The following is an 18,723-nucleotide window of genomic DNA, read 5'->3' as shown; positions in this document are numbered from 1 at the left end:
TTGGAGGTCTCTATCTGTCACTAAGCTTGAGAAAACTGACCTGATGTAGGACATACATTTGCCATCACTCCGCGCTAGTGATGAACTCAGAGTGTAATATCCACAGCATTCCTCATATTTCATCAACGGTTTGAGATATCCAAATGAGATTTTGGCGAATGATAGCACACAAAGACGAGAGTATTTTTCCATATGGTTAATAGGCAAAAAGTCATTACCTACAATGTTATTCCACCAGCTACAAACTTTTTAGATGAAAGAATGTAATTTTTAGGGGTCATCGATAGTTGATGAATTGAGAAATGCTGTGTGTTTCGGAACAATATAAGTGAAGACATTACACATTTATTTTGTACTGAGGCTATGTTTTTCAAAAGCTACTGACTTTACTTTTCCTCAGTTGCTCTCTTAATAAACTTAAAAATAAAGCACTGCTTCAGAATTCTCTCCCAGCTGCATCAGCACAACATGATAGTGAGGTGGCACTGTGTGAACTCCGCTCTGTTTTGGCAAAAGAGTCAAATTTTAATATGGCAACACGAGAAATATGTAGGTTTCACTCAAAATTCGACACTCATGACGCTTCTCTGCATGTTACAAAGGGTTAACATGTCAAGCGAAAATAAATCGTTGCACTTTCAGCAGAATTCTATTTAGATACTAACGAAAGCAGAGGTGACAGATCTTTTTGAATGGTTACAATGGAAGAGTGGACTTGGAGTAGCTCCACTTAATGTTGTCAGTAGGCTGTTTAGGTTTTTATGTTGGTAACGCCACGTAGCGCTCTGTACGAAAATCACTGGCTGTGCTGTGCGAAGTCTGTGGCTGGTTTTCATTGTTGTTTGCTATTGTAGTGTTGGGCAGTTGGCTGTTAACAGCGCGTAGCGTTGCGCAGTTTGAGGTAAGCCGCCAGCAGTGGTGGATGTGGGGAGAGAAATGGCGGAATTTTGAGAGCGGATGATCTGGACGTGTGTCCATCAGAGACAGTAAATTTGTAAGACTGGGTGTCATGAAATGATATATATATATATATATATATATATATATATATATATATATATATATATATACACTCCTGGAAATGGAAAAAAGAACACATTGACACCGGTGTGTCAGACCCACCATACTTGCTCCGGACACTGCGAGAGGGCTGTACAAGCAATGATCAAACGCACGGCACAGCAGACACACCAGGAACCGCGGTGTTGGCCGTCGAATGGCGCTAGCTGCGCAGCATTTGTGCACCGCCGCCGTCAGTGTCAACCGGTTTGCCGTGGCATACGGAGCTCCATCGCAGTCTTTAACACTGGTAGCATGCCGCGACAGCGTGGACGTGAACCGTATGTGCAGTTGACGGACTTTGAGCGAGGGCGTATAGTGGGCATGCGGGAGGCCGGGTGGACGTACCGCCGAATTGCTCAACACGTGGGGCGTGAGGTCTCCACAGGACATCGATGTTGTCGCCAGTGGTCGGCGGAAGGTGCACGTGCCCGTCGACCTGGGACCGGACCGCAGCGACGCACGGATGCACGCCAAGACCGTAGGATCCTACGCAGTGCCGTAGGGGACCGCACCGCCACTTCCCAGCAAATTAGGGACACTGTTGCTCCTGGGGTATCGGCGAGGACCATTCACAACCGTCTCCATGAAGCTGGGCTACGGTCCCGCACACCGTTAGGCCGTCTTCCGCTCACGCCCCAACATCGTGCAGCCCGCCTCCAGTGGAGTCGCGACAGGCGTGAATGGAGGGACGAATGGAGACGTGTCGTCTTCAGCGATGAGAGTCGCTTCTGCCTTGGTGCCAATGATAGTCGTATGCGTGTTTGGCGCCGTGCAGGTGAGCGCCACAATCAGGACTGCATACGACCGAGGCACACAGGGCCAACACCCGGCATCATGGTGTGGGGAGCGATCTCCTACACTGGCCGTACACCACTGGTGATCGTCGAGGGGACACTGAAGAGTGCACGGTACATCCAAACCGTCATCGAACCCATCGTTCTACCATTCCTAGACCGGCAAGGGAACTTGCTGTTCCAACAGGACAATGCACGTCCGCATGTATCCCGTGCCACCCAACGTGGTCTAGAAGGTGTAAGTCAACTACCCTGGCCAGCAAGATCTCCGGATCTGTCCCCCATTGAGCATGTTTGGGACTGGATGAAGCGTCGTCTCACGCGGTCTGCACGTCCAGCACGAACGCTGGTCCAACTGAGGCGCCAGGTGGAAATGGCATGGCAAGCCGTTCCACAGGACTACATCCAGCATCTCTACGGTCGTCTCCATGGGAGAATAGCAGCCTGCATTGCTGCGAAAGGTGGATATACACTGTACTAGTGCCGACATTGTGCATGCTCTGTTGCCTGTGTCTATGTGCCTGTGGTTCTGTCAGTGTGATCATGTGATGTATCTGACCCCAGGAATGTGTCAGTAAAGTTTCCCCTTCCTGGGACAATGAATTCACGGTGTTCTTATTTCAATTTCCAGGAGTGTATATATATATATATATATATATATATATATATATATATATATATATATATGACTTTCGAACACTATTATGGTAAATACATTGTTTGTTATCTATCAAAATCTTTCATAGCATTCATTTCACTGCACACATTTCTGTCGATCATAGTATATGCACAATATGTGAAAAAAAAGAGGACTGTCAGTGCTCGCACATGTGTTGATAATTCAGCAAAGGACTGATTAACAGGAATGCTGGTTCTAAAGACAATTCCAAAAACTTTGTGAATGCACAATGGTGGTTTATGGACTTGCGATATTATCTGCAAGACTCTTCGATGGTGACTGTGCACCTGCACAGTCGCAACAGATCGCTGCTGGCCATCTCTATAAGGACTGCAGGGGGCCTGCACCTTTGATGGCTCACCATTACCATCATTGCTACAAGGACTGCAGTGGGTCTGCACCTCTGGTGGCCCACCAATACCATAATCTCTACAAGAACTACAGTGGGTCTACTCTGTGTTGACCTACCTACCAATATTCTTCCAAACTTCGACTGACTCTGCTGTGGGTTTGCTCTGTTGTGGCCCATTACCTGTCTGCATGTAAAGAGTCAGCATTGTTTTTCCATTGGCAGGACTACTTCTTCAAGACTGCATGGAAATCCACTAATTCCGTGTGCATTTTCTTTTACTAATCAGACTTTGAGAAAAACACTGCAATTTTACTGTGATGAATGATCAAGACTGTCTTTATGGACTGTGAGAAAATCTTTGCTTTTGACCAACATTGTATCAATATGTGTGTGCATTTGATATCTTTGTTATTGTAATTAAGAAAAATTTTAACAAAGAGGTATTGGTCAGTGCCCAAATCAATTTGTCAAATTTTTTGTGGGGAGCATGGGGGCTATGTAAGTAGGCTGTTTAGGTTTTTATGTTGGTAACGCCACGTAGCGCTCTGTACGAAAATCACTGGCTGTGCTGTGTGCAGTCTGTGGCTGGTTTTCATTGTTGTTTGCTATTGTAGTTTTGGGCAGTTGGCTGTTAACAGCGCGTAGCGTCGCGCAGTTGGAGGTGAGCCGCCAGCAGTGGTGGATGTGGGGAGAGAAATGGCGGAGTTTTGAGAGCGGATGATCTGGACGTGTGTCCATCAGAGACAGTAAATTTGTAAGACTGGATGTCATGAACTGATATATTACGACTTTTGAACACTATTAGGGTAAATACACTGCTTGTTCTCTATCAAAATCTTTCATTTGCTAACTATGCCTATCAGTAGTTAGTGGCTTCAGTAGTGAGAACCTTTTATTTAGCTGGAAGTATTGGTGCTCGCTGTATTGCAGTAGTTCGAGTAACGAAGATTTTTGTGAGGTAAGAATTCATGAAAGGTATAGGTTATTGTTAGTCAGGGCCATTCTTTTGTAGGGATCACTGAAAGTCAGATTGTATTGCGCGAAAAATATTGTGTGTCAGTTCAGTGAATGTCTGAGTACGTTCAGTTTTGCTCAGCTGTTTGAAAATCAAATAACGTAAGATGTTTATCAGCACAATCATTCATTAATTTTTCTAAGGGGACGTTTCAATGTTTATAAGAATTGCAGCGTAGGCTTCAGTTTAGAGCGGCTCATCCCGTCTAGCGCTTGGCATTCCCCCTACACTCTACAGCACCTGCTCATAATCCCCACCATTGCCTCCCTCCCCAAGCGTTTGCCCGCCGACTGGGCCTCTACCGGCCACGGTATTCTGCGCCGACTCTTAATGGGGGTCAGGACATGCTGCTACCTGGCATGGTATCAATTAGCTACCACAGAACGAGAATTGACTGAAGCACAACAGGGCCAGATGTGAGGTGTAGTGCAGTGTCTGAGGCCGTTTTAGAACCCAGGTAGTGTGCTTAAATGGCTAAAATCATAATCCATGTTGCCAACTCTGCAAGGAGGTTGTACTTGCCTACCACTGTTACGTTTTTATAGCGTGCGCGAGGACTTTTTGAAATTAAGAGTTTCCCTATTTCAACGTGAGCACATGTAAATTGAGTCCCCCTTTGTGCCTATGTGAGCCATCGACAAAATTTGTCCAGGTACAGGTTTTTCCAGTGTCGAACGGCATATTGAGATTTTTTAATATATATGATTTATGGTAATAACATAATTATTATGGTAATACTGTTAGCCATTTCTTCACAAAACGATGGTAGCGTCAGAATGTCGCGCTTAATTAATTTAATGGGATAGATCAGCATATAAGATTTTTGTAGTTGCTTAACATACATGCAATCTTCCCACGATTCCAATAATTCGATTCGTAATTTCATCAGCTGTTAACATCTGTGATCGCTGTTTAGATGAATTGATTTATAACAAGCTATTCATTTACATAGACTGGATGTAATGGTTCACTTGGCCTTGCCAACGTGAGCATGAATCGCTCTGGAAAGACTATAATCTACACCCTTAGATGTGAAGTATATCAGAAGTAAAGTTTAATTTTAAAGTCTAAACGCAGCGATTTTGACATAGATAACACTGCCCGATTCTGTGGTCTAGTGCCAGCCGGTGTGGCTGAGCGGTTCTAGGCGCTTTAGTCTGGAACCGCGCGACCGCTACGGTCGCAGGTTCGAATACTGTCTCGTGCATGGATGTGTGTGATGTCCTTAGGTTAGTTAGGTTTAATTAGTTCTAAATTCTAGGGGACTGATGACCACAGATGTTAAGTCCCATAGTGCTCAGAGCCATTTGAACCATTTTTTTGTGGTCTAGTAGTTGTTGGTGTTGCCCTCTACCAATGCAGGGATCTCAGGTTTGATACATTGTCTGACAATTCTTGATACAAGTAATGTAGCACAAGTTTTTGAATGCCATAGGATTCAAAAGTTATTGTAATCAAATGACTTAACTGCACTCATTGAGCCCATTACACTCATGTAACTACACTCCTGGAAATGGAAAAAAGAACACATTGACACCGGTGTGTCAGCCCACCACACTTGCTCCGGACACTGCGAGAGGGCTGTACAAGCAATGATCACACGCACGGCACAGCGGACACACCAGGAACCGCGGTGTCGGCCGTCGAATGGCGCTAGCTGCGCAGCATTTGTGCACCGCCGCCGTCAGTGTCAGCCAGTTTGCCGTGGCATACGGAGCTCCATCGCAGTCTTTAACACTGGTAGCATGCCGCGACAGCGTGGACGTGAACCGTATGTGCGGTTGATGGACTTTGAGCGAGGGCATATAGTGGGCATGCGGGAGGCCGGGTGGACGTACCGCCGAATTGCTCAACACGTGGGGCGTGAGGTCTCCACAGTACATCGATGTTGTCGCCAGTGGTCGGCGGAAGGTGCACGTGCCCGTCGACCTGGGACCGGACCGCAGCAACGCACGGATGCACGCCAAGACCGTAGGATCCTACGCAGTGCCGTAGGGGACCGCACCGCCACTTCCCAGCAAGTTAGGGACACTGTTGCTCCTGGGGTATCGGCGAGGACCATTCACAACCGTCTCCATGAAGCTGGGCTACGGTCCCGCACACCGTTAGGCCGTCTTCTGCTCACGCCCCAACATCGTGCAGCCCGCCTCCAGTGGTGTCGCGACAGGCGTGAATGGAGGGATGAATGGAGACGTGTCGTCTTCAGCGATGAGAGTCGCTTCTGCCTTGGTGCCAATGATGGTCGTATGCGTGTTTGGCGCCGTGCAGGTGAGCGCCACAATCAGGACTGCATACGACCGAGGCACACAGGGCCAACACCCAGCATCATGGTGTGGGGAGCGATCTCCTACACTGGCCGTACACCACTAGTGATCGTCGAGGGGACACTGAATAGTGCACGGTACATCCAAACCGTCATCGAACCCATCGTTCTACCATTCCTAGACCAGCAAGGGAACTTGCTGTTCCAACAGGACAATGCACGTCCGCATGTATCCCGTGCCAGCCAAAGTGCTCTAGAAGGTGTAAGTCAACTACCCTAGCCAGCAAGATCTCCGGATCTGTCCCCCTTTGAGCATGTTTGGGACTGGATGAAGCGTCGTCTCACGCGGTCTGCACGTCCAGCACGAACGCTGGTCCAACTGAGGCGCCAGGTGGAAATGGCATGGCAAGCCGTTCCACAGGACTACATCCAGCATCTCTACGATCGTCTCCAGGGGAGAATAGCAGCCTGCATTGCTGCGAAAGGTGGATATACACTGTACTAGTGCCGACATTGTGCATGCTCTGTTGCCTGTGTCTATGTGCCTGTGGTTCTGTCAGTGTGATCATGTGATGTATCTGACCCCAGGAATGTGTCAATAAAGTTTCCCCTTCCTGGGACAATGAATTCACGGTGTTCTTATTTCTATTTCCAGGAGTGTATATTTAATTACAAACAATCTCATTTATCATTGGCGGAGCAAAAAAGGTTACGAGAAGCTCAAACAATATTGTCAACACAAACCAAATATTGATTTTGCAAAGATAAATCACCCACAACCAAGATGAATACATGTTCTCCTCGCTTTATCAGTGATTATACTTCTAAAGGACTCTTCAATGTAGACAGACGTGTATGTAGACGTGTCACTCGATGAATTTCTTGTTGTTGTTCACCGCAATGTCTTTCAGTAGCTCCCGACTCCACGGGAAGACACTGCTAAGTAACTGAGTAACTCCTGATACCTAGCTGGTGATCTTTTTTAAACTTAACGAAATCAGTCAATAATTTCAATAAGTACTTGTTTACATTCTCCTCTGAACTACTGTAAAAATATTTTCATTCCAAAAATAGCTTTTGACATTGTTAGCTTCATCTTTTTTTCTTACTGAATGATAGAACTAGTATTCCAGACATCTGTACCACTAAGTAAGTAGCTCTGTTGTAAGCTTATTTTGACTAGTATTCCTACTGAAGGCAGAGAACTTGTAGAGGTATATGCTGAAGTTAGATACAGGTTGTAAGAAGCTTACAGTATCTCGAAATTAACAGAATTCTTAAAAATGAATTTGTCAGTGGCAGAGGCATATGAATCATTCTCTCAAGCTTCGATTAAATTAATAATTATTTGATCTAAAACTCATTGATGCGAGAATGCAAACAATCGTCCATGCATGAAACACGTGGCATATTGGACCACCACAAAAGAAGGAAATTAACAACAAAATTTCTGTACGGACTGGAAACATTTCACCAAATGAGAGAGTGATGAGTTCAATAAGCCTACTGTCGAAAGGAATAAGGAAAATCCAATAACGTGCCATGTGCCCCGGAAACTAACCACATCACTCAACAACGAGTGTTAAGTCTGAACACAATTAAATGCGCATTAAATATCTGAAAATGCTGCAAACAATACTACGCCAAGCTGCGCGATGCGAGCCATAATCTCAACGTACATGTATAAACCTCGGTCTGAGAATGATTAACGGAAAACAACTTCGAAGCAAGGTTATACATTACTGGTCCATAGCAGATACGTAGCACTTGGAACCGCCAACAGGAAAAACCAGACCGAAGAAGGCTGTTTTATGTGGTTTAAAAGGCCTGCACTCCGTGATACACGTGGCTGTTTTCGCTTGCCATTGGTCAGCGCTACCACTCGCCGATGTGTCTCACTTCAAATATCCCTCCCTCGCTTGTAAAAGATTGTGGACACCTTCAATAATCGACTACTTGTTACAGAAACATAGATAGAGGATGATTGCAATGCAGAATACATTGAAAGAAAATTGTTCTGAAAGCTGTCATACAGAGAAGCAGCTTTCAATTGTCTACAAAAATTATTTCCAGTCTGACATGGGTTTAAAATATGTTGATATATTTGCAGAGTACTTACCTTCGGCGTATGAGCCTCAGCAATGTTTAATAATTTCTAGATGTGTGTGATAAAGCAAATGAGAGTGAACAGTATAAAACAGCTTTCTATCAGTAAATAACAATGAACCTTACGATAGCTTCAAAACTAAATTATGAAGAATACTGGAGCGTGTTTATTTAATTGTGCTGGAAAATATATTTGTGTTTATGAATGGCGAACGTAATTCACGAAGGTCGATAATTTCTATGTAATTTGTCCATGCTTAAAAGGGCTGCCATGACATTTTTGTTGACAAACAGAACTCACAACATGAGAATCAGAGAACTTGTAGTAAATAAACGACATTATTAAGAACTGATGCGAAGGTGAACTATTGTTGGCACTAAGGACATGCTAAATCGCTTGAATGAACACGGCGGACTTCGTTCCCCATCCTTCCCTAATCTGATGGGACCGATGACCTCGCTGTTTGGCAACCAACCAACCAACCTAAGGACATGATAAAGAAATGTGACAAACATCCTAGGCATCGTCTCTGGCCACGAATATGTTTCGTTCACATTATTTTAGCATGGCGGTAATTCAGTTTCAAAATGTTTTTGAAAAATCATGATTTGTGTACTAACTGTATGCCACTTTATTAAACACACGAAGATTACACAGACCATACCCGCGCATAAAAAATACACAAATCACAGGACATCTGTCAAACAGTATGTGTGAGCTAAATGCTTTCCTGCATTCTGTTGTATTGATGCAGCTAGTCTTTAGCGTTGATGTACATACAAATTGTCATGATGCGAGACACGTCTTGGAATTAAAATCTTTTTTTTATACCTGAGAATTTCACCGAAACCGTTTTTAATAAAGTGACAAGCAGCTATTACGCAAATTACAATTGTTCCAAAACGCGTTTAGTCGTTACGAGAGTCTCACAGATTAATATCGTAGCTGTAGAACGTAGGAGTATTAGTTACATAAATATTGAAATCACTTTTTATTGCTAATAATCAGTCAAAATTAATAACACTGAAGTAAGATGGATTGCCATTAAAGAATGAGGGAGTTGTAACACTGAATGACTTTATTTCTCCATTTTATCAACATAAACAAAAGCCCCTGAGATCATTCTTAACGACATATTTTGTCAGTACAGAAATAGAGTTTTCTACTAGAATTACTTCGAAAAGTAGTAAATGTGGAGACATGCATTTCACATTTCTCCTAGAATTTACTTTACCTACGTTACTGGTAACGTAACGAATTTCATTCCGCAAGTACAACGTAGTGAACACACTGTAAGCAATGCTATTCCGCAACGGACAATTAATGTAATAGGAAAATTTCTAGTGAAAGTAGCTTCTCGAGGTGACACTTTCATCTGCAGAAAGTGCCACGGGTATATATGGAGTGCGCGTAGTGTACTGCAAATATAATCAACATCAAACAGAAATCGTCACGTGATGTAAGTATAACGCCGTTTGCTTACACGTAGACTGAAACTTTAATGTTGCATCGGTTTCCCTGTTTTAAACATTTGTTTATTATTAACAACAATTGTGAGTAATTGTTGTTGCTATAGACGCAAACGGAGAAAAAGTTACTTGCCAAAGGTAATTACTGCAAGGGCCTAATCCGAGTTATCATACCAGAAAGAGGTGGTTTATATGCTGATTAATATCGAGACAAAGTCTAATAAAGAGTTAATGTCGTAGGGATATTTCACGTGACTGCGTTTTTACAAGACAAGTACCAGGTAAATTTCGGTAGTGTGTTGTCAGTCAGTTCATTACATACATATTTCGTTACATGCATATTTCGACCAGTTTTCACCTACAAGCAAGATTTATGAGAAACAGTATGTCATTACCTCCGGCTTATACAGATCTCCAAAGCATGTCGCATATTTTAAAGTAGACACAATAGTCATGGACAATGAGTATGTACGATTAATAGATTAGTTCTTAAAAACCGTTTCGTCCGTAAAAATATTTCATTGTGTGGTAAATTGGTAATTGGGAGCACATGAATTTTTTTTTTCTGCACTGTTTCGCTTTGGTGTACTATGAGGCCATGTTAAAACACAAACTCGGATATATGATCTGGTGCAGTATTAAACGTAAAAATAGCTGTGATCTGGTGCAGTATTAAACCTAAAAATAGCTGTGCCTTCTTTCCCTATAGCGGAAGAATTAGTGGAGTCTTATCGCAAAAAAGTCAAACGCTCTCGCCTTTATCTCTTATAAGGCAAGATCATTTCAGATATAAATTGGAAATTATTAAGATGCTTACGGAGTGCGTTTACAAAATGCACGGTGCTTCTGGACGGGATCTGTCTGTACGAGCGATGTCACGACATCCAAAATCCTCGAGTGCTTACGGATCAACCTTACGCCGCACCGCAGTCATGTGACTTTCGGGATCGGTTTATGTAAGTAACAAAAATTACTTTTTGCCCAACTGAATTTTCACTCGCTGGATATTCCTTCCTTGCATGTCTAAAGTTGAATATGAAATTTACAAGAAATTACCGAATTCTCAGCATCAGCTGTAGTTTTGCAACTGACTAATAAAATTTTAAATTGTACGGTGGTTTTTTTCGTTTTCATTCAGAGGAGTCCTGTGTCTCAGGACGCTGCCTGAGCGACCGACAGATCCTCTTAGTAGTAGGACAAGTGTTTCGTCACGACTTGTTAATAGCAAATAGACACGTAGCGCCGTAACCAGTCCAGTAACAGGAACAAAGAAACACATTTTTATTTTTAGGCAAATTAATATTGCAACCAGGACGTAGGAAATGTAAAGTGTCCGTGAAGACAACCCCGGTTCATTTAAAAGGAAGCGTCTGTCCCAGGAGACGGCAGAATGTGAAACTGAGGACGGGCGCTGGCACCGCCCCGGCTAGGGCTGCAGGGAGTCGAGTATCCAGGGCACGTAGGCGGCCACGCGCGTGTAGACGCCGGGCCAGCCGGCCTGGCCGCACTGGCGCGGCCCGTACGACACGACGCCGGCCACGTGGTGCCGGTTGACGCCGTCGACCGCGCCCACCGCCATCAGCGGGCCGCCGCTGTCGCCCGTGCACGAGTCCTTGCCCTCCTGGCCGCCGGCGCACAGCTGCGTCGCGTAGCTCACCTGCAACACGGGGAGCAAACATCGTGCTCGGTCACCACATCTACATCTGTGTGATTACTCTGCTACTCACAATAAAGTGCCTGGCAGAGTGTTCGATGAACCACCTTTTTTTTTTTTGTTTGTTTGGCCTTTGAGTGTGTACTCAATTTAGCCATCGGCAACACATAGTGACAATGTACACATAATTGAATAAACAAATACAGAGATGCATATTTACGAGAATAAAAAGCTTAACTGTTACAGTTTTGTACATACTGTTTTAAAAATTGAATTGAATTGAATTGGAAAATAATTAAAAGTGTCTTGGCTTACAATTCACACCAATTCTGAAATATCTTCATCAGCAAGACATATTTATAATTGACATACACCATTAAAACCTACAGATTGTGACCAGTACTCTTGATGAAGTTAACGATTACTTTATATAGACGAACGTCTTTAGTGCACAAAAGAGAAGAAGCTGATTGAGGAAGATGGTAGCCCATACTCAGCAATATCTTCAAAAAGACCAACCGTTCACGGTGAAATTTGCGGAACATAAATGAGATGTGGTTGACATCAGCTTCCTACTCAGGATCACACTCACATGCTGGTGAACTGTAAACGTTGATCCGATGTAGATGTTGTGGGAAAGAGGAATGATTGAAGCGGAGTCTTATGATGGTAGAACTCGTGGATCGGTCCAGATGTGTCCTCATGAACCACGGCTGTGAAGGAATCCGAGGTTGTACCACTGCGTAATAACCGCCTTTTGTCTGTTGAGAAACGTTCCACATTTCCTGCCATTGTTGTCTTGCGTGATCCTTGACTGCACGTAAGTAGTCTGTATAAGGAAGCTGCAGATCCAGGACGGTGCCTAACGTTGCCACTTGTTTGGCTAATGCATCAACTTCATCATTATAGAGGATACCAGAGTGGGAAGGTACCCACAACAAATGGATCGTCCGGCCCGTGCGTGTGCTGCAAATTTATTCAGATATCACATCCAAGATATAACTGTTGGTCGTTTTGTTCCATCGACTGTACTGAACGTTTTTAAGAACGCTTTGCGAGTCAGATACTATCAATATCTTGGGGAAGGAAGTGCTAGAGACAAACTTAAGTGCTTCCAAAACTGCCACTGTCTCCGCCGTAAAACTAGAAGTGCTAGTAGGCAGTTTGAAGGTTTTGCGGATCTGGATCTGAGGGCAGAAAAAGCGCATCCTGTACACTCTTCTTGCGGAATTTTGGAGCCATCGGTATACACACAGAGAAAACCCGGCCATTGTGCTTGAACGAGACGATTGAAGCCAACGTTGACATTAGTACTGTCCAGCCAGGTCGTACTTAAATAATGGACTGGGATCTGAGAGCAGAGCGTTTGAAGATTATATTCAAAAACAGGTAGATGCGCTGAACGCCGTATAGAATGTATGACAGGTGGCCAAGTGTCAAAGCTGGCACAAACGGCTGGCACTTTATTCCTTCTGTGGGATGCAATCCACAGTCGATAAATGCAGTCTCTACTTTGATAGACGGGACTGTCCATAATGGCCATGCCTTGAATCTAGAATTTGTCCGATAACATTTGGCGCCTAATGCTCAAGGGCATCTCCCCTGCTTCTATTAAAAGGGCGTAGGTGGGCGTCGATCGCATGGCTCCAAGACAGGTACGAGTGGCTCTATATTGAAGAGTATCTAATTTGGAGAGATGAATCTTTGACGCAGTGTGGTAGAATTGACAGCCATTCGAGCTGTCTCTCTACCGTTCCACTCTCGAACGGCACGCGGGAAAAACGAGCACTTAAATTTTTCTGTGCGAGCCCCGATTTCTCTTATTTTATCGTGATGGTCATTTCTCACTCTGTAGGTGGGTGCCAACAGAATGTTTGGAGTAGAAAACTTGTAATTTCCCCACAGCAAATACCCTCTACCACGCTCTAATTAATCATTTTCAATCAAACCATCCACATTCATTCACTTTGGAAAAGTTACCTCATCGGATTTTCTCGTAATATATGCGGCGACAGCTCGTTGACGCCAAAGTATTTTCTAGTGCGTTTATTCTTTGAAATAACAGAGGTGCATATATACATTCTCCATGGTTGTTAGAGTGGTAACTAGGACAGCTTCTGGAGTATCTGTTAAGGGGTCGACGTGTTTCTGAGAGATACATATTCTGCTTTTCTTCTCGCAAAAGCGAGCCAACTAACATTTGAGCCGTTAGCGGTTTGTTTTGAAGAGAAAGAGACTGTAAAAGGAAAATAATTAAGGCGTGGAATCACCGTAGATCTGGACATGTAATGGAGATGGATTTAATACACGATTTCCTCCATAAATAAGGTTTGTGACTTTTTTGTTCTGGAGTGAATGAACGAATGAGTTTTTTCTGAATCATTTGTTGATCACGTTGGCCCTGTAATAAGTGGGGAAGTTTCAGCTGTGTCGAAGAGAGCCTGCAATCACTGAATCTGTGTTAAATCGTCCAAAAAGGCTTCGTACACATCTGGAATTCGCAATCTTTCGTAAAAGGAACAAATTGTCCAAACGATTGATTCTCCCGACTGACTGCAGTGTTTAACAATAATAATAAATGTAAAGATCTCTTACAGCAAGCCAGCCGCTGATTACCAGGACGAAGGACTCCACCAAAGATTCTATTTGGCTGATTATCTTATATTAAAAACTATACATAGATAAAGGAGAGAAAGAGCGAATGAAAATAGAGATAATACTAATAATCCTCCATTAGTCTAATTTTTCGCCTGTCTTATCACGGATCAGCCAAGAACTGGGAGGGCCTTACTTTACTGTATAGACTTATGTGTGAAGGTGAAGGGATCTTAAAGACAACAGATACACGTCTATACAGACAAGACATTACACAGAGATAGCGGCTAGCTGCATTCATCATCTATTCTTAGATAAAGTGACGGCAACATATTATCCGAACATTTAAAATGTTAAAAACTGGTGAATGAAATTTCATGAGAAGATCCCGTCGCAACGAAAAACGCCTTTGTTTTAATGATTGTGTGGCGAAATAAATAAAAAAATTAAATTTATTGATTTCTTGAAAAGAGAAAAAAAATATGGATATGGAACTGTAACTTTAGAATTTTTGGAAGGGTTTTTTACCGACTGTATTGACCGGCTTGAATGCGGACAATTTCAGTGCTGCGTGAAATTTGCCTGTAATATAATTTACAATTCCGATTAATTACATTTTTAAATTCTACCTCATCGTTGATTTAGTCAGAGTACTCACCTTAGACGTAGAAGTAGTCCTCCTGCCACAATATTAATTCATTATGTTCTTCTCTTTGTTGAACCGGCATCGGTTCACTTCACGAAGACGATGGAAACCAAGGAATACCATGCTACGTCGCTTTAAATAATTCTCGTAAAACTTAGATACTTCTCACTATTTTTTATTCACAAGACAATAAGACTTGCTCTGCTCGTCGCACAAACCATAAATACTAACAAGATGGCTGCCTTTCCGCACACACCAAAAATTACGTCTATCCCCTACAAGGTAACAATCGAAAGTGTATCTTAACTCCTCCTTGCAGTATGAAACAAAAGAGAATCCAATATGAAAATTACAGAGATTATATTCTACATCCCTCTCAATTTAATCTTTGGCGCAGCCTTTAAGGTACTGCATGTCTCTGCGTCGGAATGTGTCATTACAATTGCCACTCCAATTCACGTATCATGTCTGTGACACTATCTCTCCTATTTCGCGATAATACAAAATGAGCTTCCCTTCTTTGTACTTTTTCGATGTCATCCGTCAGTCCCACCTGATGCGAATCCCACAACGCACAGCAATACTCCGGAATAGGGCGGCAAGCGTGGTGTAAGAAGTCTCTTTAGTAGACCTGTTGCACCCTCTAAGTGTTCTGCCAATGAATCGCAGTCTTTGGTTTGCTCTACCCACAATATTATCTATGTGATCGTTCCAATTTAGGTTATTTGTAATTGTAATCCCTTAGTTGAATGTATAAGATTTGCTGATGACATGGTATCAGTGCCAGAAAGTGAGTGGACAGTGAATAACATGTTCAAAGATCTGAATGAAGCTTGTGTGGAATATGGGATGCAAATAAACACAGCAAAAACAAAGAGTATAGTCATCAGTACAATATTAAAATAGGACAATCTACCATTAGCCAAGTATGTGAATTTAAATATCTCGGAAGCACAATAACTGAAGACTTGGGATGTCACCAGGAGGTGGAAACTCGAATTGCCATAGCGAAGGAGGCATTCAACAGGAAGAGGAGACTCTTATGTGGCAAATTAGATAAAGGACTAAGGAGAAGGCTTGGCAAATCTTTTGTCTGGAGTGTGGCACTATGTGGGGCCGAAACATGGACACTGAGACGAGGGGATGAAAAAAGGTTAGAACATTTGAGATGTGGATGTGGAGGAGAATGGAGAGAATAAGCTGGATGGAAACAGTGAGTAATGAAAGAGTACTGGAAAGGTTTGGTGAGAGAAGATGTCTGCTGAAGGTTGTAAGAGAAAGGAAAAAGAACTGGTTGGGACATTCATTGAGAAGGGAGTGCTTGCTAGTAGATGCGTTGGAAGGATTGGTTTGTGGGAGAAGACTGATTGGAAGAAGGAGATACAAGATGATAGACGACATAAAGGGAAGAGGAAATTATGCAGACCTGAAGAGGATGGCAGAAGATCGGACAGCCTGGAAAATTACCATGTGAAAACCTGCCTTTAGGCAGAACACTGATGATAGTGGTGATGTTGATGAGTTGAATTTACAGCCTTCAGATTTGTGTGACTTATGTGAATAACTTCACACTTTATTTAGGGTCAATTGCCACTTTTCGCACCATACAGATATCTTATCTAAATCATTTTACAAGTCGTTTTGATCATCTGATGACTTTACAAGACGGTAAGTGACAGCGAAAATCTGCAAACAATCTAAGACGGCTACTCAGATTGTCTCCTGTGTCGTTAATATTGATCAGAAACAATACAGAGCCTATAACACTTTCTTGGGGAACGTCGGATATTACTTTTGTTTTACTCGATGACTTTCCGTCTATTACTACGAACTGTGACCTTCATGACAGGAAATCACGAATCCCAGTCGCACAACTGAGGCGATACTCCGTAGGCTCGCAGTTTGGTTAGAAGACGCTTGTGAGGAACGGTGTCGAAAACCTTCTGGAAATCTAAAAATATGGAATGAATTTGACATCCCGTGTCGATATCACCTATTACTTCATGAGTATAAAGAACTAGTTGTGTTTCACAAGAAAGATATTTTCTTAAGCCGTGCTGACTATATGAGGTACTTCATAATGTTCGAATACAGTATATGTTCCAAAACCCTACTGCAAACCGACGTTAGTGATATAGGCCTGTAATTCAGCAGATGACTCCTACTTCCCTTTTTGGGTACTGGTGTGCAAGACTTCTCGGGCGCACAGCTTGCTGCTCGCGTGCGGACCGAGGCTCGGCCTGTCTCGCCACTACTCGGTACATCTCGGCCTTAATCGGTCCTTCTCGGTACAGCGTGACACTTCATTTAGCAGTGCGATGCGACACTTCCTTCTAGCATTTGGTACGCCTTACTTTGGTCGTTAAGACTATTTTCAGTTCGCAGAATAGGTGGTGTAACAGCGTTTATCCTTCCCTATTTGTTCGTGGTATAAAGGGAGGTCACAGGTCCAGTAGCTGTTCGTCCAAAAGTGTCCTGTCTAGCGATCTATCTCGCAGTCCCTTAAAAATGAATAGGAATAACTGAGGAGAAAGACAAGAATTCTCAGTATCTGTTATGTAGTCGCATAATTTACGGGTACCACAAATTTGCTGTGGAACGACATTGCAACACCGTACACTAAGGATTTAAAGGTTTAGTTGATGATGAAAGAGCTAAAAATTATAAAGATCGATAGACGGGAGACGGGAGTCGTTGTTCTGTACGTCAAGAAGCATTTTGTGTTAATTATTCAGGCGTGGAACATGTGATGGAATTGGTAGCGCGAGTAGTGAATTTTGTGATACTGCGCGCATTATTACATCGTCGTAGTTGCTGATGAGTCTTCTGGGCTGTATGGAAGTGGCTGGAGAAACTTTTCGGTTCCTGACGTTGCGTCCAGAGCTGCACTGTACACCTTCGGAGGTCGGAGGTGCTCCCGTCAACGCTGATTCTTGCCGTCTGACGAGTCGCAGACCGACTTCAATACCGCATAAAATGAGCGTGGTCAGGTTTACACTGTACAGCAGAGATAATCCTTGTTAGGGATAAAACATAACTATCGATTCTCGTCTCTCAAGGGTAGAAACTTACGTATCGATTCTGCACAGCCATTATCTATACTCGTATATCATTGAGTTCCATGGCTACCACTTTTTTATTCAAATTATCACTATCTATTATACGTTACGATGGCTTCACTATATAATCGTGGATGTTATTTTGTCACAGTAGATAAAATTTGGTTTCGGAAAGCTTCATGCTCTGCAGTAGCTGATTTTTCGTTTTTCCCTGTTCGGTAAAGACTCATTTGCTTTCTCTTTCTTGTATTCACGCTTCTCTTGATAGTTCCAATGTAGACTTTTCCGCAAGTGGCAAGTACACAGTACCTTATATACTCCATTTTCTGACGGAGGAGGGCGACTGTGCTTTACTGATCGCAGTGCTTGACATATTTTCTTAGATAGTCTGCAAACAAGTCTGATGTCATGTTTCTATCAAATCTTGCCGATCTCATTAATTACTTTTCTGACAGCCCGTGTTCAACGGATTTATTCTATACAAAAGCAGCATTACATCGCCAGTTGCAACAGTTTTTGATGGATATGAACGAACAGTACAGGGACGTTACATGTTATTGCAAAGTACAGTGTTTAATCCAAAGGATATGCCTCGAATTGGGTTTAGATTTAGGGCCTTTATTGTTGAGATTATGAAAGAAAAGGAAAGCAAGAACGGATATTAGAACATCCGGAATGGATTAGAGACCCCTCGTTCTGCATAGAATTTGCTGCAGAATGCCCGCAATAATACATTCCCTAGTGAGAAGCAACTTATTTATGATTTGAAGGGGTTGAATTTAGAAAGAAAATGCGCTGTGGAAGGGACGAATTCTTACAAAAACATCGATTTCCCTACGTTCACTGGCCTTAAAAAAAACGCGAATTCAGAACAGTCCATTGTGGCGTTGAAATAATTACAGGAATAGCTGTCTTAACGTTTGGGAATACCGACAGGCTTACATCTATTTTTGAGCTGATTTCGAGACAGTTTGCCATTTCATCTTGTGCACCTTCAGATGGAAACAGTCAATATGCAACGTAATTCC

General features: G+C 43.0%; 1 protein-coding gene across 1 annotated transcript in view; it reads right to left on the bottom strand.

Annotated features, from left to right (window-relative positions):
• Positions 1 to 9,335: 9,335 nt before the first annotated feature.
• Positions 9,336 to 18,723, bottom strand: part of LOC124794525 (serine protease easter-like) — a 148,409-nt gene continuing 139,021 nt past the window's right edge. Inside the window, exon 8 of the mRNA XM_047258101.1 lies at positions 9,336 to 11,398. Within this exon, the coding sequence (XP_047114057.1) occupies positions 11,168 to 11,398 (231 nt within the window). The 3' untranslated portion in view covers positions 9,336 to 11,167. The remainder of the gene's footprint in view (positions 11,399 to 18,723) is intronic.

This window comes from Schistocerca piceifrons, chromosome 1 (assembly GCF_021461385.2).
Source record: "Schistocerca piceifrons isolate TAMUIC-IGC-003096 chromosome 1, iqSchPice1.1, whole genome shotgun sequence".
NCBI classification, from domain to species: Eukaryota; Metazoa; Arthropoda; class Insecta; order Orthoptera; family Acrididae; genus Schistocerca; species Schistocerca piceifrons.
The sequence above is the reverse complement of the archived record's forward strand: the minus strand, read 5'-3'. Positions and strand labels throughout refer to the sequence as shown.